The 24,096-nt window shown below is 36.7% G+C and overlaps 1 protein-coding gene and 1 long non-coding RNA gene across 14 annotated transcripts in view; one reads left to right on the top strand and one right to left on the bottom strand.

Annotated features, from left to right (window-relative positions):
- The window catches only part of LOC136828253 (uncharacterized), a 295,190-nt gene that overhangs the window by 75,774 nt on the left and 195,320 nt on the right, over nucleotides 1-24,096 (top strand). For all 3 annotated transcript variants that reach the window (XR_010849971.1, XR_010849970.1, XR_010849969.1), the window contains exon 3: nucleotides 13,020-13,077. This is a non-coding gene — a long non-coding RNA (uncharacterized lncRNA). The remainder of the gene's footprint in view (nucleotides 1-13,019; nucleotides 13,078-24,096) is intronic.
- Nucleotides 1-24,096, bottom strand: part of rsh (radish) — a 181,943-nt gene that overhangs the window by 15,144 nt on the left and 142,703 nt on the right. For 9 of the 11 annotated variants that reach the window (XM_067086098.1, XM_067086102.1, XM_067086103.1 and 6 more), the window contains 10 exons: nucleotides 22,745-22,977; nucleotides 20,694-20,874; nucleotides 12,138-12,282; nucleotides 11,520-11,659; nucleotides 9,445-9,606; nucleotides 7,918-8,162; nucleotides 7,153-7,383; nucleotides 4,756-4,891; nucleotides 3,315-3,486; nucleotides 1,892-2,046 (listed from right to left, as the gene is read on the bottom strand). In XM_067086098.1, the coding sequence (XP_066942199.1) occupies nucleotides 1,892-2,046; nucleotides 3,315-3,486; nucleotides 4,756-4,891; nucleotides 7,153-7,383; nucleotides 7,918-8,162; nucleotides 9,445-9,606; nucleotides 11,520-11,659; nucleotides 12,138-12,282; nucleotides 20,694-20,874; nucleotides 22,745-22,977 (1,800 nt within the window). The remainder of the gene's footprint in view (nucleotides 1-1,891; nucleotides 2,047-3,314; nucleotides 3,487-4,755; nucleotides 4,892-7,152; nucleotides 7,384-7,917; nucleotides 8,163-9,444; nucleotides 9,607-11,519; nucleotides 11,660-12,137; nucleotides 12,283-20,693; nucleotides 20,875-22,744; nucleotides 22,978-24,096) is intronic. The other 2 variants (XM_067086104.1, XM_067086108.1) reach the window with 1 other exon arrangement.

Genomic DNA, 24,096 nt, shown 5'->3' with positions numbered 1-24,096 from the left:
CTTTCGGAAACTCCAAATGTAGATTTCTTTGTGGTACAGACAAATACAGTTAGGTTTAGTACGGAACGTCGGTAACAAACGACACTCTGAAGACCCCCGTCAGATAAATACATGTAGACTGCAATTGGTTGATATAATCTTCTCATAAAACATGAGAAATGTCTGATATGAAAGGGGAGTTGTGGGTTTGCTGTAACGCCAATGTTCTGGTAGAGAACTCCTAAGGTTTATGGTTTGCTTCATTTTTGACTGGTCCCATTCCACAAAAGGCGCCCTGTGAAACCTACAGACATTCTAAGATTTATATGGTATACTTGGTATTAATTTTCAAATCCACACTGTTATAACACTCGAGGATAAGAAAGTCTTCAATTTTTTTGAAAGGCTTAATATTTTCAGTCCTTCTGATTTCCAGTTGGGGTTTATTGTACAGTCTCTGAGCTGCAAATGGAAAGACTGTGGTTTCATTGTTAAAAATGCATCTTGGCTCAAAGAACTTGAAACCACCAGTAGCTAATCTTGTGTCGACTCCATCCGATGGTTCTGTTAGAAGCAGCAAGCCTTTTCAGAAACTTTGGGCACCCAGTCTTGGTGGCTTGCTAAGTCATTACACATATTTTAAACATTATCCAAGCTTTGATAGGGAGCCTGTGCAACTTAGCCAATGCTGGAGTCAACCTGTCGCGAGGTGCAACACCCTTAATTGTTAACTGCTGCTCTATTTAATATGTTTTTTGCAGTATCGTAAGTTGCATGGGTAGATTATGGTAGGGTTGCAATCGTCCAGTCTATCTGTGACAATTGGTCATACGTTTTTGTAGGCCATAGTGTGATATACAAGATTTCCTGGGGCCAGAGGAAACTATTTCATTTGACCAAGAAAAGTTTTGCCTGATGTCATAATGAAGCCTTTTTCCTGAGATTACAGACACATTTCTGGAGGCAATAGACAAAAATATTCTGAGGTTACCAATGTATGACAAGTGGATGATGGTTCCCGAACTGTTTCAGTACCCATATTAATCAGATAAAAAAAAAAGCATTCCCAGATTTCGCTTGGTGGAGCATGGGTAGTTATGAGCCCTTTTTTAGGTGTAAGGCACTATGCTAATTACCAAATTGTGGTTTGCCTGAACAATAAAATTTTGACTCCTGTAAAAAAAATGGGTACAAGAATCACTTCTTTTGTATGTTTATCAGCAGATAAAAACAGAGAATAGCATTTAAAATTAGTGCTTTAGAAACATTTTGTTTATATATATATATATATATATATATATATATATATATATATATATATATATATATATATATATATATTTTGCACGAACCAAAAGAAAATAACGAGAGGCACAAAGGTATCTAGTGCTTTCGTGTATTTGATATACACTTCTTCAGGGTACAGTACTAAGTCCTCTCAAGGTCCTTTAGGTATAGTACTTTCCTGAAGAATTGTATATGAAATAATACTTGTGCCCCTGACTATTTCCTTCTGGCTCTTGCGCTACATTTAGTCACGTGATCCTTGTGACGGCATGGCAGTATATATATATATATATATATATATATATATATATATATATATATATATATATATATATATATATATATATATATATATATATATATATATATATATATATATATATATATATATATTTAACCAGAGAATGTGTAACTTATACTAATTCTATGAGATTCTTGAACTGCTTTTGTTTTTGGTTATCATTATATTTGTGTTTTCGTCTTTGCTGTATTTCTTATTGTGTGTGCTTGTGTGTTTGAGTGTGTGTGTGTGTGAGTTTGTTTGTGTGTGTATGTGAGTGAGGGGCGTTACATTCGTGCAGCTGAAAAAAACCATGTTCGTGCACGAGTCTGGGGTTTACCGTACTTGGGTCTGGCGTTGTTCGCTGGTCTGGGGCACGGTCACACGTACCTCCGTCTGGCAGAGCCGTGCCCGGTCCACTTTGGCCACGTCTGCACAGACGCTCAGTCGCGGGACAGCCAGAGCGTTCTTGTCTCCCTGCTTCTCTTTCCCCTCCTTGCCTGCAAGGATACCAGTTGTTACTGTGTGGTTCGGATTCCACCATAAGCTGTAGGTCCCGTTGCTAAGGAACCAATTGGTTCTTAGCCACGTAAAATAAGTCTGATCCTTCTGGCGAGCCCTAGGAGAGCTGTTAATCAGCTCAGTGGTCTGGTAAAACTAAAGGTATATTTAACTCTCTCTCTCTCTCTCTCTCTCTCTCTCTCTCTCTCTCTCTCTCTCTCTCTCTCTCTCTCTCTCTCTCTCATGCCTTATACCATTGGCTCTTAACCTTTTTCTTAGTATGCACCCCTTTCAAATCAGCAGTCAGTTCTCGCACCCCCTGAATTGCTGAAATAAATTTAAAAAAGAATAATAATAATTATTGTTATTTATTTTATTTTATTTTTATTTTTGCAGAAAAAATAACATGCGTATATAAAAATATATTTTGCTGTAATTATTCATAGGCATCCTCGCACCCCTTAGGAACTGGCTACGCAGCCCCTAGGGTTGCAAGCACCCCTGGTCAAGAACCACTGCCTTGTACAATTCCTAGTTTCCAAGTGAAACCTGCATGAACTACCCGCACCCTAGAGACAAAATTATTGTAAATTTAAGGCTCCTAGAGATAAGCTAATCGGGGGTTTGAGAGAGCTAGATTGAGACCTTGTGGTTTTAGACGTTCGAGAGATGAGTTATTGTGGCTTTGGGGGTGCCTAGATGTATGAATGGTGGTTTAGGGAATCTCAAGGTAAGCTGTTGTGGTTTTGTTATGGTAAACTCTGTACCAAGTTGCCGCTATTTTGTCTTTATCGATTAATTAAGACCCTGTGCTTGTTATTCATTAAGACCCTGCAACAAGCACACAGTCAGAGTTATGTGTTTGATTCAGTAAGGCCGCACCTGTCAGTTTCTGTCTATCTTCTTTGCCATAATTAAGACCAGTATAGATGAACACACTGTAGAAGAGGAATGTTTCTTTTTAGCTTTTACTATTTTAGGATGCTACACAATACCTAATATGTTATTTAGACGCTGTCATTAAAAGTCACAGTTACACAACACCTGTTATTAGATGTTTCACTCACACACTACTTGATATTAGATATTAATCAGTGTTTTGTTACTGGAAACTGTGTTTGTTGTTAAAATACTTCATGTCTCAGTAGATTAACTTCGTTTTGCAGGGTTTTCGATGAAAATTAAAAATGGCGTGATTCTCTTTCTTTCAACCATTCACTCTACAATAGTCTAAGGAATATACAGTATATAGTTCCTTCTTCCAAACCTGAGCAGTCTTGCGAGGAAGCCCACTTCTTCTTGTCCTCTACGGAGAGCCTGTCGTGCTTTTTGGTAGACCGACCCCATCCTGCCGTGAGTGTTCCCAGTCTGGAGAAGGCTCGCATCACTATCGGGGAGTTGGGCACACTCTTGGGCCGAGGGGTCTCGATGTCTGGTACCTGGAAGAAGAAGAAGCATAAGAAAATGGATGGGATTTTGTTTTTATTCAGTACAGTAGCCTGTACTGTCCACACTGGATGCGTGATGCCCAGAAGAAGAACAAGAAGAAGGGGATAAAAATCATTCTGTTCGGCATGAGTCTTGGTACTAGTCACTGGTCACAATCTTCAGGTTTATGCCAAGTCACTCAGACTCAGTGTGAGCCGGCAGTTCTATATTTATGGTACCTGGTAGAAAGGGGATGAAGGCAATGGGGAAATAGCTCATATCCTTGTTTTAAAGAATGTTAAAAAATGCCCTAGGTCAGAGAGTCACACAATCTGATAAGTGTGAAGGGGTTATATCCATGGAGAAATGATAGATTCTTGAGGAAAAATTAGCATAATCTGAGATAACAAGTATAGGGCATCTGTGAGTTCGTGATTCAGACATGCAGATTTTTGTATTTTTAGTGTACACAGTTTAGTAGCACGCAGTATGAGCATGAACAAATTTTATTATTATTATTATTATTATTATTATTATTATTATTATTATTATTATTATTATTATTATTATTATTATTATTCAGAAGATGAACCCTATTCATATGGAACAAGCCCACAGGTGCCACTGACTTGAAATCCAAGTTTCCAAAGAATATGGTGCTCATTAGGAAATAAAAGACATTTGAGCAATAGTACTTAGCCTAGGAAATTAGAGCATGGACAGTTTAATTGTAGAAAGTTTGAGTGTGGAGAGTTTGCACCCTGAAAATTTAATCTTGGACAGTTTACCCATGAAAAATTTAAACACTGACAGTTTACCTTTGTAAAATTTGAGCCTTAGCTGTTTAACCTGTAGGAGATCTGACCCTGAAGAGTAGAATTGCATGAAATCCAAGTCCAGGCAGTTTACCATTTGGAAATTAGAACAGGTATGGTTTGCTTGAAGGAAATTTAAGCGTGGGTAGTTCACCTAAAGGAAATTGGATTCTGAACAGAGTAAGGTACACTGTAGGCATTACTTAACGTTCTTTGCAACGTCCCTTCGGCCCATAGCTGCAACCCCTTTCGTTCCTTTTACTGTACCTCCTTTCATGTTCTCTTTCTTCCATCTTACCTTCCTTAAACCCTCTCCTAACAGTTGACTCATAGTGCAGCTGCTAGGTTTTCCTCCTGTTACCCCATACAGACCTTCTTACTGTCAATTTCGGTTTCAGAGCTGATTGACCTCATCGGTCCTGGTGCTTGGCCTTTGGCCTAAGTTCTACATTCAGTTCAATTTACCTGTAGGAAGTTTGAGCTCTTGGGTTTGTGTGAAGGGGAATGGAGTGTGGGAACAGCTCGAGCCAGAATGTCAGCCACCGAAACCTGCGGTGACCCAAATCCCGTACTGAACCCGTACAGCATCTCCTGGAACACCCTGGGGGGAGAGGGAGGAAATTATTAACCCTGGGGGAAAAGGAGAAAATTCTTTTTCTTCTTCTTCTTCTTCTTCTTCTTCTTCTTCTTCTTCTTCTTCTTATTATTATTATTATTATTATTATTATTATTATTATTATTATTATTATTAGTATTATTATTATTATTCAGAAGATGAACCTTATTCATATGGAACAAGCCCACCAAGGCCATTGACTTGAAATTCAAGCTTCTAAAGAATATTATTATTATTATTATTATTATTATTATTATTATTATTATTATTATTATTATTATTATTATTATTCAGAAAATGAATTATTATTATTGGAACAAGCCCACCACGGGGGCCATTGACTTGAAATTCAAGCTTCTAAAGAATATTATTATTATTATTATTATTATTATTATTATTATTATTATTATTCAGAAGATGAACCCTGTTCATATGGACACAAAAGGGAGCCATTGACCTGAAATTCAAGATTCTAAAGAATATTATGGTATTCATTTGAAAGAAGTAACAGAAGGCCATAGGAAATACAGAAAGAAGAGATCACTTATTAAAAAAAGAAAAAATAAATAAATCAATAGATAAAAATGTAAGTAATGATACACCAAAAAATTGGATGGAGTCTGTTTCACAACGTTAAATCTAATTCGCAAAAGTATTTATAACATTGATAGTGATATTTACACGTGAATGCTACAGAACGGGACACAACGTAGGAACAAAGATCTTATTACAACGTTCTCAAGATAATGTCTAACTGTGTATTATTAAGAGTGTACATTTCAATGACTGGTTGATATCCAGGCGTCACAGTATCAGTGGTCTATGTTATAAAATGGATGCCTTAATAATAAAGAGTGAAAACTAACCAAACCTAAATAAAAAGAAAGCTGTATCTGCCTACCATACACACACACAATTAAAAACAATGATGTACAAAGGCAGAATAATATTGTGGAAAAAATACTTTACATTTCGCCCTCTTATAATTTTGCAATGATGCAGATCACGTATGGAAATTCCAATTGCATTTTAAAAAATGGACTTGAAAATTCTATTTTTTATAACATTTAATAATCAACAAAATACACCGGAGTATAGAGATCGTAACAAGCCCCTGGTAACGTTAGTAATGGCCTTCTTGGAGATATGGCCCGGACAGATTTTGTTAATTATTAAATGTTATGAAAAATTAGAATTTTCAAGTCTATTTTTTTAAAATGCAATTGGAATTTCCATACGTGATCTGCGTCAATGCAAAATTATAAGAGGGTGAAATATAAAGTATTTTTTCCACAATATTATTTCTGCCTTTGTACATCATGTTTTTAATTCTGTGTGTGTGTGTGTGTGTGTGTGTGTGTGTGTGTGTGTATGGTAGGCAGATATTGCTTTATTTTATATAGGTTTGGTTAGTTTTCATTATTATTAAGGCATCCATTTTACAACATAGACCACTGATACTGTGACGCCTGGATATCAACCAATCATTGAAATCTGTCGGCACTTATGTCTGACCCATTCGTGTATCCAACAGCATCGCATTTTCTAAGCCATTGCAGTTGAAAGATAAGTTACATTATTTAAGTTGAATTATATTTTGGGAATAGTAAACATGTCGCCAGTTATCGCAGCTAGTGTCAAAACTCTGATTATTCAGGATTTAAATGATGAAACTTCATTAATGGTGACTCCATTCTTGTTGTCAATTCTGAAATGCGGATGGCTGAAGACACTCGAGGTTGCTGCAAATTGTTGTTGGTGTAAGCAGATTAGATGAGTCTTGGTAGTTGACATGATATTTGTTGAGTCTCTCTCTCTCTCTCTCTCTCTCTCTCTCTCTCTCTCTCTCTCTCTCTCTCTCTCTCTCTCTCTCTCTCTCTCTCTCACATGCTTTGTACATGCAAAATGTTGTCACTGTAAACAGATTAGATGAGCCTTGGTTGTTGATATAATATATATTGAGTCTCTCTCTCTCTCTCTCTCATATGCTTTGTACATGCAAAATGTTGTCACTGTAAGCAGATGAGTGTTGGTAGTTGACGTGATATGTACTGAACGTCTCTCTCTCTCTCTCTCTCTCTCTCTCTCTCTCTCTCTCTCTCTCTCTCTCTCTCTCTCTCTCTCTCTCTCTCTCTCACACACACACACACACACACACACACACACACAACAGACAGTCTGTGTCCATGCAAAAAATCTCTCGTTTAATGTCAGACGAAGAGAGAAGCACCGCCTCACTGACTCACCTGCTTCGTACACCAAGTATAGCCCTGACGCCATAGAGCTTGAATTTCTCCTTGCCGGCCCCGACCAGGAAGGTGACATCGTACAGCATGTTGTTGAATTGGTTTTCGCTGTTGTGGAAGGCACGTGTGAAGTCCTTGGCGAGCTGGTCATGGCCCTCGAATAAGTCCCGCACTGAGTCCAGCAGTGGTGAGGAAGGACGCATGTGGCCAATAGGTCGCCAAGAACCCCGTCTGCGGATGAGGAAGGAGGAGGAACGGTCTGTCAAGTGGCACTCGAAGGAGGGTAAGTCCAGGGGCACTTACTAGCGGGACGAGAGAGCTTATGTGGGGAGTAAGAGGGTTTATCATGTAGATAAGAGGGCTTTTCGTGGACACAAGAGGACTCGTGAGTGAAACAGTAGGACTTTTGATTTTAGCAAGAGGACTTCTGAGGTAGATAAAAGGGCTTTTCGTTGAATCAAGAGAACTTGTGAGGCTAAAGTAACCCTGAATCAAATATATTAAAGCAATTTGATCGCAGTTTAACCTTTGGAGGAAAGAACATTTTGTGTGTGATGTATTACTGATAGGAGGTCATCTCTGAACACATTGAATGAAATGGTAGTGTGCTGGTAACTTGAAAATATTTCTGTTTGTTTTGCAAGAAATGATCATCAAAGGTTATCAATCAAATACTCAGTGTTAGCTTTTTGAAGGTCAGAAGTTCAGAGCAAGGCAAGTCCTGCATTGTCTGTTTAGTAGACTTAGTCTCTTGGCTCAACATACCTATAAGGTTTGGGTATCTGTCCGGTTTCTGCGTGGTTCTGCAGGTTGTTGACGAGATCTTCCAGCATCTGCGATCTGGTCCGGTCCTGCATGCGGGCGAATTTGGGCGCGGAGTAGGACGCCCGCTCCCCGTTCACGATCTTCGTCAGGAGCCATTCCCGGAACATGGGCCCCTTCTCGAAGCAGCTCTGCTCCCACAGGTAAGGCTTGTAGGCGCCCACTTCGTCCCGCGACACCACTGCCACCTGGTGGGAAGATGTTGCGTTACAAGAGTTGGCTGGTGTTGACGTTCTTCGGTACAGTTTTATGGACCGAGGTTGTACCCTCAACCAGTGCCGTCAGTGGCCTTTCTGGTTATGCCCAAGGCCAAAAGAGACAAGGTCTGCCCAATTGGGTGGAGTCGCCTCTCACCTGGGGTAACCAAGGCCAAGAGAGACAAGGTCTGCCCAGTTGGGTGGAGTCGCCTCCCACCTGGGGAAACTACGTAGGCGATGACGTATCTTAGAGGTACCTGCCCATTACGGCAATTCACCTACTGACGCAATAAGGAGGTAGAGAAGGCTCCGCCCACATGGGGGATTTGGGGGGAAGTGAGCAAACCTTCTCTTTCTCTCAGCCTTGGTTAGGCCAAAGGCCAGCTGAACGCGCAACCGAATACTCGATAAAAATAAGAAAATAATCATGGATAGCAGAAAGGTGTCAATAAACCTGAGCAGAAAGAGAATTACTAAGGCTTGGTAATGGGAAGATGAAAGGAATAGGAGTATCACATTTCATTTTATTGAGGCTAGGCCTATCAGTCTTTCTTTTGCTGAAAGCTGATCCAGCGTTTTGTTTTATTGATTGTAGTCCTAACATCTCCTTTTCTCACCCCCTCCTTCCCCCTTCCTCCCCCAACCCCCGTCTGTCTCCCTGTCCTATTTGAATATATGTTTCTGTCTGTACACAAATACCACAGGAACATAACAGGCAGAAGATCAGTGCCAAGCGCTTACTCGTTTGTTCCCGATGCTGCATCCCTAGTTATTAATCTAAAATGTCTCATTCACGTGCGTACCATAAGTTAATTTACGGAAATTGGCAAACTGGATTATATACATACATATATATATGTATTTTATATATATATATATATATATATATATATATATATATATATATAATTTATATATATAAATTTATATAAATTTGACTCACTTCAGGATCGAACCCAGGTCTTCAACTGAAAGACGAGACCGCTGCCAACCAGGCCACACAAGTCTCCTCTTTCAATTGGAAGACCTGGGTTCGATCCTGAAGTGCGTCAGAAATTTATTTCTGTTCCACACGTGATTGTGTGTTGATTATTTCTATGTATAAGTACACATTATGTATACATACATATATATATATATATATTTATATATAAATGTATAGTATATATGTATTTATATATATGTATATGTGCCCTTTCGAATGTTTTAAGTGACTGCAGACTAGAAAGTATTTCAGTTGAAAGCCCAGTAGCCTACTTGCCGGGGGCATTACCTCGTATCTGGTAGGTTTGAATTTGATCCTCGGACTCGTCCTGACAACGATGAAGGTGTGGAGGAAGTGGGACTTGATGCAGGCCGGGGAGAACGGGGTGTTGTCAGCTTCCAGGAACACCACGCAGACGATGTCGTTTCCGATGTGTCGTTTTCTTTGAAGCTGAAAGAAAACGGGAGGTGGAGGTTCCAGGGTGCTTTGTATTGTGCAGTTACAGGGTAGAGATGTTATTATCGCATGACTTTACTCTTGTTGTAGGGCATAGTTTTGTATTTATGGATGTTTCTTATGCTTATTGAAATAAGATTGGTCTTTAGGAAGTAGGAGACAAAGAGATTTTAACATTATGTATATGTATATATATACAAAGATATATGCATGTATATACATACGTATGTATAATACAGCCATTTAATCTGTGGTGATATAACACCAGACTTTTACTCACCGTTTCCTCAATCTCGTGTATATATGTATACCCGCTGTTGAATATTATCAAAATTAATTTCTCTCTCTCTCTCTCTCTCTCTCTCTCTCTCTCTCTCTCTCTCTCTCTCTCTCTCTCTCTCTCTCTCATTGTTCAATATGACAACATGGTTTTGTATGGAAAAAGTACACAAACTCAACTGTTAGTCCACCATGAAAGCATATATAAAAATATGATAAATGAAAAGATACAGATGTGGTTTACCTAGACTTTGCAAAAGCTTTTGACAAGGTAGATCATAATATATTAGTTTCGAAAAAAATTAGAAAACATAACATTGTTGACAAAGTAGGAAGATGGATAAAAGAATTTTTGCAAAACAGAAAACAGATAGTGATTGCAAACGATGAGAAATCGGATGAAGCTCGGTAATATCCGGTGTACCACAGGGTACGGTGTTAGCTGCATTGCTGTTTGTGATTATGATTGCAGACATAGACAGTAATGTTAAGGACTCAGTAGTAAGAAGTTTCAGCAGATGACACAAGAATAAGTAGAGAAATTGCTTGTGATGAAGATAGAACTCTCAAAGAGACCTAAATAAAATATATAAATGGGCAGAGATAAATAGGATGGTATTTAACTCTGATAAATTTGAATCAATGAACTATGGTGATAAAGTAGGAATGCTATATGCATATAAAGGACCTTAATGAGACAATCACAAACAAGGAAGCAGTTAAAGACCTTGGTGTGATGTTGAATAGGAATATGTTATGCAATGAACAAATAGCAATTCTATTGGCAAAATGCAAAAGCAAAAATGGGAATGTTGTTCCGGCACTTCAAAACAAGAAAAGCTGAACACATGATTATGCTTTATAAAACGTACGTTCGTAGTCCACTTGAATATTGCAATATAATATGGTACCCACACTACCAAAAGGATATTGCACAAATAGAGAGTGTACAAAGGTCATTTACAGCTAGAATAGAAGAGTTAAGGACCTTGACTACTGGGAAAGACTACAATTCTTAAATTTATATAGTCTTGAAAGGAGAAGAGAACGATACATGGTAATTCAAGCATGGAAACAGATAGAAGGAATTACCGAAAATATCATGGAACTAAAATTATCAAAAAGAGCAGATAGATTTTGCCAAAAACTATACCAGAAAATTGAAAGCACACAGGACATTAATCCACCACGCACCAGCATCGATAATGCAGCGTCTATTCAACGCGCTACCAGCTCATCTGAGGAACATAACAGGAGTGAGCGTAGATGTGTTTAAGAATAAGCTCGACAAATATCTAAGATGCATCCCAGACCATCCAAGACTGGAAGATGCAAAATATACCGGAAGATGCGTTAGCAACTCTGGTAGACATCCTGCCTCAAAGGGACCTGGGGCAACCTGAACGAATTTTAAGGTCTGTAAGGTCTGTAAGGTAAGGTCTCTTTCAGGTGTGCTGATGGATCTCTCTCTCTCTCTCTCTCTCTCTCTCTCTCTCTCTCTCTCTCTCTCGTTTCAAGAATGTTATTTATGTAATTCTTAAGTTTTTACATTTGGGAAAATTCTCTACATATATTTGATGCTTAATTCTCTCTCTCTCTCTCTCTCTCTCTCTCCCCCCGTGAGTTACCTTCTGGGGATCATGTTTCTCATAAGGCAGCAATGTAGAAACGTGAAACATGATCTCAATGTTTCTCCAGTGAGCGTAGACGCTATACAGTCCCGTCAGGTCGTGAACCGTATCCAGACCTCCCTTGTACTTGTCGAATCCTGCGAAAGAAAGCATTTAAGATATTTAAGAGTGATTCAGCTGATGATGCAGTCGCGTTTGAGTGGATTTAGAAATATTTACTTTGAGGTACTATTTCAGATGCTTAATTAATGTATAATCTTGGTGTGATTGAGGATTTAGGGTAGGAAGTTCAAAATGGTAGCTAAATTCATAGCAGATGTATATGTTTATATGTATGAGAATATATATTTGTATGCGTATGTATACATAAATATATATAGTTATACATACATCTATGCATACACGCACACACATGTATACATGTATAAATGTGTGTGTGTGTATAATATACATCAGGACGTTATCATGTCACTTAGGCAAATGCTTATGCATAAGGAGCAAAGATCAAGTATTCATACATATTGACTTTTGATTGTGTAAGTCCATTTTGATACAGGACCAAAGTTCTCTCTCTCTCTCTCTCTCTCTCTCTCTCTCATATAGCTGTGTCCTTACCTTTCAATCTGACTTTATCTCCCAGAATCTGGAGGAACTCTTCAAAGAGGGGGGAAGTGTCGTTGTTGTCCAAAATCTCCTCCTCTGTGTACTGTTCTTCTCTCACGTACACCACTCCCACCTTCAGTTCGCTTTTGATAAATACCTGCGAAAGGGCAACCGCGGAAGGCATTCGTTTAGCTGGTTTGTAACTGTAAAGAATTTATGTATATATATATATATATATATATATATATATATATATATATATATTTATATATGTATATATATTTATATATTTATATATGTATATATATAAATATATATATATATATATATATATATATATATATATATATATATATATATATATGAATTAGAAAGAGGAACAGAATAGTTTAATGTAATATATATACATATATATATATATATATATATATATATAATATATATATATATCATTTAAACATATATATATATTTATATTTGCATTAATAGATATATATATATATTTTGTTTTTCTAACTCATATACCGAATGGTCTTTCGAGCGGGAACGCAGGTTCCAACTCCTTTCATGACCTTTGTGCCCGAATTGCTAGTGCCCAGGACTCTCACTCGAAAGGCCGGGGTTCGGTCCCGTGGTGAGTTAGAAATATATTTCTGTAAAACACATTCTCATGGATATCTATATAGGACCCTATTTTAACTGGATGGTATCTGGCGGAGATTTTATTCGCCAAAGTTATAAGCTTTCAAATACTAGCTACCGGACGATGGGGACAGTTGGCCCTTATTCCATCTTTTCATTTATTACTCTTCCATCTTCGGCTTCGTTCTGTGATACTTAAAAGAATCTTTCAGGTCATATCCCTACCCTAATTATCATTTAATGTCTTTCCAGGTGCCGGTTGTCTGTTTGTCCGTCCGTCACGCCATTCTTCAGACGTCGTGCTTCTTCGGTGAGTAGTCAGATTATCTTTTCTGTAATCATCTTTTCTCCGTAGCCATCTTTTCATTTGGCATCAGGAAACCCTTCTTTCTAGCCATTCTTTTCTCGTATGTGTTTCAAAAAGTTTTTAGTGAAATTTCTGTCGCTTTCTTCCAGCAGAAAGTCTTTCGCTTTCTTCTCGAATGCGATTCAGTATGTGTGGTGTTTAGTATTGGTTATAGAACAGTCTCTTTGTGGGTCTTTGTATATTTATTTTCTGTCATTTTCTTGATTTCTGTAAGTCTGAAATGTTCTTGTTAATTATTCGGTATTTCTTTGTCATGTCTGCTGTTCTGTAACTTTTTCTTAGCCGAATATTGACTTTTTTTTTTTTTGCACGTTTATGACACGTTTGAGTTTACCGTTTTCCATCAGAGATCATCTCCCTAAATTTTAATGATATCATACGGTCAAAAATAATTTTTATTATCAAAAATCCTTCGAATTTTCCCTCACTTTTATACTACAAACACTACTTCTCGTTTTCCTCTGACTCGTGTATTATCGCACTCTTTGAAATTTTCCTCTCTCTTGTAATAAAATCTTTTCTGATGTAAATTGTCCTAAAAATTCCACCTTATTTCTCTAATATAAAACTCCACCAATTTCACTTTCTTTAAAATTTTCCTTCATTTTTAGAATGATTTCACTATCTTTGAATTATTCCTTGTCTTTTACATTATGATTACTTTTTCTTATAATTCATTTTCTCCTTAATTTTCATTGTACATTTTTCTTTTCACTTGTCTGATATGTTGTCATAATCTCGAATTTTTTTATTTATATTCCAACTTCTTTACAATTTACTTTCACTTTAAGTTCATCACATTGTCTTAATTTCCACTCAGTTTCCTAAAATACTAATATCACCGTTTTCAGACTTTCTCTGCACATTTTTAATACCACTCACATCGTTTTCTAATCGTGTGGTGCATTCCAGTTTCGTTTTGTTCTTCTAACATGACTTTTGAAATTTTCCTGTTTTTCCTTCACTTGTAATATCAAAATCTTTTCTGCTATCACAATTGAATTTCCTTCACTTCTAATATCACAGTCTGAATTTCCTTCACTTCTAATATAACAGTCAACAATTTCACTTCTGTTCTAATATCACAGTCTGAATTTCCTTCACTTTTATCACAGTCTGAATTTCCCTTCATTTCTAATATCTGAATTTCCCTTCTGTTCTAATATCACATTAATGAATTTCCCTTCACTTTTCTTATATTACAGTCTGAATTTCCCTTCACTTCTAATATCACATTGTGAATTTTTCTTTTCTAATATCACAGTCTGAATTTCCCTTCATGTTGTCATAATCACCAGTCTGAATTTTTTCTTATCTTATATCACAAGTTCCTTTCAATTCTAATATCACAGTCTGAATTTCCCTTCACTTCTAATATCACAGTCTGAATTTCCCTTCACTCAATTTCTAAAGTACTAATTTCTCCTGTTCTAATATTTCAGTCTGCACCTTTTTAATATCACAGTCTGAATTTCCCTTCTGTTTTATCACATTCTGAATTTCCCTTCACTTCTAATATCACAGTCTGAATTTGTTATTTTTAATATCACAGTCTGACTTTCTTCACTTCTAATATCACATCCTGAATTTTTTTCTAATTCACAATCTGAATTTCCCTCCACTGCTAATATCACAGTCTGAATTTCCCTTCTATTCTAATATCACAGTCTGAATTTCCCTTCACTTCTAATATCACAGTCTGAATTTCCCTTCTGTTCTAATATCACAGTCTGAATTTCCCTTCACTTCTAATATCACATTCTGAATTTCCCTTCTGTTCTAATATCACAGTCTGAATTTCCCTTCACTTCTAATATCACAGTCTGAATTTCCCTTCTGTTCTAATATCACAGTCTGAATTTCCCTTCACTTCTAATATCACAGTCTGAATTTCCCTTCACTTCTAATATCACAGTCTGAATTTCCCTTCTGTTCTAATATCACAGTCTGAATTTCCCTTCACTTCTAATATCACAGTCTGAATTTCCCTTCTGTTCTAATATCACAGTCTGAATTTCCCTTCACTTCTAATATAACAGTCTGAATTTCCCTCCTGTTCTAATATCACATTCTGAATTTCCCTTCACTTCTAATATCACAGTCTGAATTTCCCTTCACTTCTAATATCACAGTCTGAATTTCCTTCTGTTCTAATATCACAGTCTGAATTTCCATTCACTTCTAATATCACAGTCTGAATTTCCCTCCTGTTCTAATATCACATTCTGAATTTCCCTTCACTTCTAATATCACAGTCTGAATTTCCCTTCTGTTCTAATATCACATTCTGAATTTCCCTTCTGTTCTAATATCACAGTCTGAATTTCCCTTCACTTCTAATATCACAGTCTGAATTTCCCTTCACTTCTAATATCACATTCTGAATTTCCCTTCTGTTCTAATATCACAGTCTGAATTTCCCTTCACTTCTAATATCACAGTCTGAATTTCCCTTCACTTCTAATATCACAGTCTGAATTTCCCTTCACTTCTAATATCACATTCTGAATTTCCCTTCTGTTCTAATATCACAGTCTGAATTTCCCTTCACTTCTAATATCACAGTCTGAATTTCCCTTCTGTTCTAATATCACAGTCTGAATTTCCCTTCTGTTCTAATATCACATTCTGAATTTCCCTTCTGTTCTAATATCACAGTCTGAATTTCCCTTCTGTTCTAATATCACAGTCTGAATTTCCCTTCACTTCTAATATCACAGTCTGAATTTCCCTTCTGTTCTAATATCACAGTCTGAATTTCCCTTCACTTCTAATATCACAGTCTGAATTTCCCTTCACTTCTAATATCACAGTCTGAATTTCCCTTCACTTCTAATATCACAGTCTGAATTTCCCTTCTGTTCTAATATCACAGTCTGAATTTCCCTTCTGTTCTAATATCACAGTCTGAATTTCCCTTCTGTTCTAATATCACAGTCTGAATTTCCCTTCTGTTCTAATATCACAGTCTGAATTTCCCTTCACTTCTAATATCACAGTCTGAATTTCCCTTCTGTTCTAATATCACATTCTGAATTTCCCTTCACTTCTAATATCACAGTCTGAATTTCCCTTCTGTTCTAATATCACAGTCTGAATTTCCCTTCACTTCTAATATCACAGTCTGAATTTCCCTTCTGTTCTAATATCACATTCTGAATTTCCCTTCACTTCTAATATCACAGTCTGAATTTCCCTTCTGTTCTAATATCAGTCTGAATTTCCCTTCTCTTCTGATGTCCTGTGTTCTAAATTTCCTCTGGCTTTTCTGCCATTGAATTCTCTCCTCACTTTTCTGATATACTGTATTAAAATTTTAACTTTATTTTCACAGTACAAGAAATTTTATTTTTCCCGTTTTCACTTGTATCATACTGCATCCTAATTTTCAAATGTTAGAGTCTTTGAATTTTCCCACACCCCCCCCTCACTTTTCCAATGTCATTTTGCGCTTGAATTTTCACTAGTTTTCTTCACTCCTTGTTCATAATCTTATTCCTTTTCTAATATCCCATATTGTTGCGCTAATGATTAATGTTCCTCTTCACTTTTCTAATTTGGAATTTCTCTTCTTTTCTTTTCACTTCCCTGACGTCATACTGTCCTCGAATTCCAGGACTACAACAGGTATTTCTTATCTCCATTCCGAGTAATGTTTTCTCACCTCTGATGTGAATTTACATTCTCCTACTATACGCTGTTTATTTAATTTCTTATAATCTTTCATGTACTCTTTGTTGAATTTAAAGTCCTTTTTTTTTCACAGTTTCTTCTTCTTTCTCTGCATCTTTTCCCACTTCCGCGTGAGGTCGATGTTTCTGACAGCATTCCTCCACTTGGCTCGGGTCAGACACATCGTCCTCAGACAATTGTTTGTCTCTCAGATCTTCTTTAACATCATCCTTTTTTCCTGTTTATTCCTTGTTTCGGATTAAAAAAAAAAGAATAATTGACTCCCCTCCCATTTAACAGACAAGAATAAATATTTTCCTCTGTTATGGTCCATATCCTTATTTTTATTCTCTCTATTCTGCTGTTCTTGCATATTTTCACTCTCCTCTGTTACCCTTCCATATTCCCCTTTTCTATCGCCTTTCCACAGTCTCATGCTCACTCTTCTGGTAATCTCCCGTGTTTTGATTCGCTAATCTATTTTCTTTCTCTGTTTTTACACTGTTCTTAAAGGTCTTTTCATATTATCACTCTCACTGTCCGTTGTTCTTTAATGCCTGTTCATATTATCGTTCACTGTTCGTTTGCCTTATTTTTTCACAACCGCAAATCTACCGTTTTCCCTAATTGTCCCTTTCACCATTCTACTGTCCTGCGTATTCACTCTCATTGTTCTGTTGTCCTGTGTTTGATCTCTTCATTATATTTTTCCATGTCGTCACTTTCATCGTTTTACTGTCATGTTTTTGTTTTCATTAAATTTTCTAATCTTCTTATATTTTTCATTCATTATTCAGCCGTCTTTCCGTTGTTACTCTTCCTCATTTGCTGTCCTGTATTCTCACTCTCACTGTTCTGCTAGTCATTTCATTGTTCTGTTGCGTTATATTTTCATTCTCACTATTCTGTTGTTCCATATATTCACTTTCACTGATTTACTTTCCATTGTTTTCACTAACTCTTCTGTTGTCTCATATTTTCACTCCTGCTGTTCTGCTGCCCTCTATTTCTGCTCTCATTGTTCGTTTGTTTATTTGCACTATCACTATTCTCCTTTTTTCATATTGTCACTATCACTGTTCTGTTCTCCTTTATTTTAACTATGACTATTATACTTTTTCCATATTGCCACTATCACTGTTCTGCTCTCCTATATTTTCACTATCACTGTTCTACTTTTTCCATGTTGTCACTGTCAGTGTTCTACTCGTCTTTAGATTCACTATCACTATTCTACTTTTTCCATATTGTCACCATCAGTGTTCTGCTATCCTATATTTTCATTTTCTTAATTTTCCATATTTTCCTTTTATTGTCACTATATTTTCATCTTAATTCTTTTCCTATTTTCACTAATGAATTTTTTCACTATCACTTTTCTACTTTTTGCAATATTGTCACTATCGAATATTTTCACTTTTTTAATTTTACTTTTCCATATTGTCACTAATGAGTGTTCTTGTCTATATTTTTTATCTTAATTTTGACTTTTTAAAAAATCACTGTTCTTTTTGTTTTCTGAATATTTTACGTTTTCTGTTTCAATAATGAATATTCTTGTCTTTTTCTAATTGGCTAATGAATATTCTTGTCTTTTTTGTTTTGTTTTGACTAAAAAATATTCTTGTCTTCTGTTTTTACTGATAATTATTCGTGTCATTTTCAATTTCACTCATGAATATTCTTCCTTTTTTTTATTTTCACTAATAAATATTCTTCTTTTGTTATTTTCACTAACATTCTTGTATTTTTCTGTTTTCACTAATAAATATTCTTGTCTTTCTCGATTTTCACAAATAAATATTCTTGTCTTTTCTGTTTTCACAAATAAATATTCTTGTCTTTTTCTGTTTTCACAAGTAAATATTCTTGTCTCTTTTCTATTTCCACTAATAAATATTCTTGTATTTTTCTCTTTTCATTATTAAATAAACTTGTCTTGTTCTGTTTTCACAAATAAATATTCTTGTCTTTCTATTTCCACTAATAAATATTCTTGTCTTTTTCTGTTTTCTTAATAAATATTCTTTTCTTTTCTGTTTTCACAAATGAATATTTTTGTCTTGTTTCTATTTCCACTAATAAATAATCTTGTCCTTTTCTGTTTTCATTAATAAACATTCTTGTCTTTTTCTATTTTCACCAGGAAATATTTTCTTCCCTTCCATATTTTAATTCACCCTTTTTCCGTCACTCCCTTATCTTTTTCTCACAGCAAGTTATTTTTTTTTACCTTTTTTGAAAATATTATTCCATATTATTGTAAATTTTCCGCTTACTGTTACTAATTCTTCAGTTCATCTATTTACTTCGTTATTCCAAAACTGTTTCACACTGTATCCATAGGCATTTCTTTTAACCTTAAACCTCTGGTGTCATTCTGATGTTGCTGTGTTATTTCTTGCTATGTTTATTTTCACCATTTTATCAAACCGTAACTTTAATTATCACTATTCATCAGTATTGTTATCATTATACTGTAATCATCGCCTTCAGTATCTCAGTTTGTGTTTACTATTACTATACACTTACCTTCATTCTGTTCGCGTTCACAACTCTTCATTGATAAAAACACATTCTCCGTGTTTGTATTGACAACAGCTGTAGAGGTCCTCAGTGAGGGTCGAAGCTCCTGTGATATATTTCACTTAGTTGTATACAGTGGCTTTTCATTAACCAATCACAGTTCGACCGTTTTCCCAAATTGTCACTTCACCGTTCTACTATAATGTGTATTCACATCTTACGTTGTACTGTCCTGTAATCACACTCTTTATTGTACTTTTTTTCATGTCAGAATTCTTCTACACGCTGTTACACTGTCTTATATTTTTAGTCACTGTTATCCATCTTTCTACCTACGTTAATTATTGATTATTTAGTTTGTTATTGTGCAGTGATTATCACGCTGCAACCCTCCCTAATTCCTGTGCATTACATGAGGAGTTCATTCGAACTGCTCTCTTTTCAAATGATTTTCGTTCATTCGTGTTCAGCAACCGTTATCCGTTGAGTGAAGAACTGTTATCTTGATCAGCCCTTCGTAAATTCATATTTGCTCTGCTGTCTGCTTTGTGTTGGGAATTATTATTATTAATAATATTATTATTACTATTATTACTACTACTACAACTACAACTCATAGTAGCACGAGTCTTGAAATGGAGAAACAAATCCACAGTTATGTATGGGTACAAATATATTTAAAAATAAATCTCTACAGAGATCTTTCGGGAATCTGTTCGATTCCCCTGATACGTACCCATACATAAATGTGGGTTTGTTTCTCCACTATTATTATTATTATTATTATTATTATTATTATTATTATTATTATTATTATTATTATTATTATTATTATTGTTATTTAAAATGAATAAAAGTTGGTATGGAGCAAGCATAAGAGACCATTGAATTGTTTTCAATTGTTTTCTTGATTTCTTATTGTACCAGATTTTAAATTGGGTATTTGTATCAACAATGCTCTCTCTCTCTCTCTCTCTCTCTCTCTCTCTCTCTCCAACGAGAGAACCTCCGTGCTGCCCGTTGTACCTGATCTATTTCTCTGTTTCTCTCTCAACGAGAGAACCTCCTCCTCGCTCTCTCTCTACTCTCTCTCTCTCTCTCTCTCTCTCTCTCTCTCTCTCTCTCTCTCTCTCTCTCTCTCCAACAAGAGAACCTCCATGCTGCTCGTTATACCTGATCTAATTCTCTCTCTCTCTCTCTCTCTCTCTCTCTCTCTCTCTCTCTCTCTCTCTCTCTCTCTCCAACGAGAGAGAGAGCCTGCCTCCTCGCTGTACCTGATAAAATTCTTCTCTCTCTCTCTCTCTCTCTCTCTCTCTCTCTCTCCAACGAGAGAGAGAGAACCTGCCGCCCCCTCGCTGTACCTGATCTAATTTGAGCAGTTCCTCGGGTATGTCGGGCAATTGACCCAGCACCAGAGGCGGGTTGAGGTTGATCTCCCTTCCGAACGACCTCACGACCTCTTCCCTGTTGTAGCGGTCGGCGAAGACGCACGACGCCGGCACCAGGCCGTGCACCGTGTAGGAGATGCCACGCACCATTATCCTGCAGGGGACGGGAGGGGGCGTTATGGCCTTGAGTCTTGTGGGTGGGCAGTGATGAATCTGCCCTGAAATGGGAAGAGTGCAGTATCTGCAGAATTTTTGAAATTGGGGTATGCCACCTGTTGGGCTCGTGAAACACTGATACACAAGTTGCTCTGCGGTTGCAGAATGATTCTGCAATGCTTTCCACGAGTGTTTAGGGGGTCCCGTTTGCAGTATCTGTCAAATCATTAGTAAGGCAAGGGAAAAACTGTAGTATCTACTATTTGCCTCAGTTTTGTGTTTTTGCAGATACTGCAACACTAATACAGAAGTTACTCCAGTTTCAGAATGATTCTGCAATGCAAATCATTAGTAAGGCAAGGGAAAAACTGTAGTATCTACTATTTGCCTCAATTTGTGTTTTTGGTGCCATTTGCAGAAGTTACTCCTGTGATCTGCAAAGTATTCAGTAGTGCAAAGTCCAAGGAGGATCTACCATTTTTCTCAGTTTTGTGTTTTTGCAGATAGTGAAGTCTTCCATTTTAGGGCAGATATGTTCTTAGACTACCATCTTGTAGGCAAAAAAACATTTACCCTGTTGGAAAAGAAAGAAAGATTTAAACCACAGCCAACTATGTAAGGAATGAATGTTTTCAACTACGGCCATTTTGGAAAGGAATTGGTTTAAAACTGCAATCCCGTTTGACATGACCAGACGGTTAAATACGGCCTATTTTAAAAAAAAGGAAGATTTGAACTAGAACTCTGTTGGGAAAGAAAGAAATATGTCAAATGCAACCCTGTTTGAAATGAATAAACGATTAAATAAGGCCTGTATGGAATGGAGAGGGAGATTTGAGCTGCAGCCTTGTTGGAAAAGAAACTGTATCGAAAGCAATCCTCTTGGAAATGAATGAATGATCTAAAGTGGTGCTCTGTTGGAAAGAAACTAAGAATATTGACTGTTGTTTTATCGTGTCAGAGACTAATATGGAGCGAGGAATTAATGAGAGAATAAAAATTTTAACCTACTACCAGGCAGGCAGGTAGGCAAGAAGTAAAGGATTTAGCATCCTATCTTACTGGGAAGGATTGAAAGAGTTAAGCTACGTTTGTTAGCAAGAAATAAAGGATTAAATGCGTTTATCTTTAATAATCATTGAACGTTTTAATTAACTGTCATGTTGGGAAGAAATAAAAAGTTAAATGCGTTTATCGTTAATAACCATTAAACTTTTTAATTAACTGTCATGTTCGGAAGAAATGAAGGTAGCAGAGAATTTTTCGTAGGCAAGAATAATTAAATATGCTTATCTATTATAATGATTGAACGATTTAATTAATTGTCATGTTGGGAAGAAATGAAGGTAGCAGAGAATTTTTCGTAGGCGAAAATGAAGGATTAAATATGCTTATCTATTATAATGATTGAACGATTTAATTAATTGTCATGTTGGGAAGAAATTAAGGTAGCAGAGAATTTTGCGTATGTAAAACAAGATTAATTAACCTTCCTACTGAGATGTCTTCAAGTATTAATTAAACTTCTTACTGAAATGTCTTCAAGTATTAATTAAACTTCCTATTGAGAGAGCATTAAACTATTATATAATTGACCTTCCCACTGAGATGTTGATATCTTAAAGTATTAAATAACCTTGCTACTGAGATGCCTCAAACTACAATTGATTATTCCAACCCGAGAGGACCTGGCACAGGAACTCCTCCTCCTCCTCCTCCTCCTCCTCTCCTCCTCCTCCTTCTTCTTCTTCTTCTTCTTTTCCTTTTCCTCCTCCACCACCTCCTCCTCCTCCTCCTCCTCCTCCTCCTCCTCCTCCTCCTCCTCCTCTTATTCTTCTTCCTCCTCCTCCTCCTCCTCCTCCTCCTACCTGAACTGGTCCCTGCCGTTGGAGGTCTCCTGCTTGAGAGACAAGATGACAGGTCCCAGGTCCTCGTCCTGGGTGAAGTAGTTCCAGTGTTCGGACCCGTAGAAGTACTTCTCGTACGTCTCCTGTTCGATACTCGTCAGCTCGAACTGGCCGTTACGTTCGTACTGCTCCTGGATGCAGGTCTTCTGCCGCGACGGCTCGTTGATGACGGGCACCTGGCCCCCGGGGCACACCTGCGGGCGTGGGTGGAGAGTCACAGGAGGAAGTTCGCGGAAGAGAAGGAAGTTGGGGGCGAGTTATCTCGTTGGGGGGAGGCGAGGTAAAACAGCAATGTGAAGATAGGTAGAATTTGCGATTGTATAGAGGTAAATGGCATTAGATTATGGAAAGGAGGATGATTCTGAGTGTTAGGGGGATGTATAGGAAAGATGAAATATAAATATATGTATATATATACGTATCTGTATGCATACATATATATATGTATAATTATATATATACATATATATATATATATTATATATATATATATATATATATATATATATATATATATATATATATATATATATATATATATATATATATATATATATATATATATAGATATATATATATATAGATATATAGAGAGAGAGAGAGAGAGAGAGAGAGAGAGAGAGAGAGAGAGAGAGAGGCATTATAAGAATGGGGGTCACAGAGAGAAAGAATAATTTTCGAGAATTTCAGTTATCAGACAGAGAATTTCGGGTTTTCTCCCGATTTCAGTCGGGACGAACATTTACACATATTGAATAAAACCGGAATTTATCAAAGGGACCAGTTCAGGTCAGATCTACAGAATTGAATCTTACCATTTATCAAGAGGGGGGACAACTGGGGTCATACTAACGGATTTTTAAACCCGAGTTAAGAAAAGAGGTCTGTTCGTATGACTGGATTTTTGTATTCTTAGTAACTGGGGTTCGTGTATACATTATGACAGATATGAGCTCTTGATATTTCGAGTGTTTTAGGCTCACTGTAAGCGGTCTGCGAGGGGGTTGGGGATTGCGGGGGTGTTGGGGGAATTGTGGGGATTGCTAGAAGGACACCAAAATGCGGTGACAAATATGGGCAAAAAATATCTAGTCCAGAGAGACTTACAACTCTCTTTCCAAAATATGCTGTGCTTGGAAAAAAATTGTTGGTTTTATGGGGAACGGTTTATTCAGCTATGGAGGGCATTTCTTCATGAGTTGCACTAACATGCACATACAGGGGCATTTTGCGTGGCTATGCTCAGCTTAATTGTTTCTACTCTAGAGAACAAAAAATTGTTTTGGGATGCTAAGCGTATTTGTCATGGGTTG

This window comes from Macrobrachium rosenbergii, chromosome 42, assembly GCF_040412425.1.
Source record: "Macrobrachium rosenbergii isolate ZJJX-2024 chromosome 42, ASM4041242v1, whole genome shotgun sequence".
In the NCBI taxonomy this organism is placed as follows: domain Eukaryota; kingdom Metazoa; phylum Arthropoda; class Malacostraca; order Decapoda; family Palaemonidae; genus Macrobrachium; species Macrobrachium rosenbergii.
Note: the sequence above shows the minus strand (reverse complement) of the source record. Positions and strands in the feature narration are given on the sequence as shown.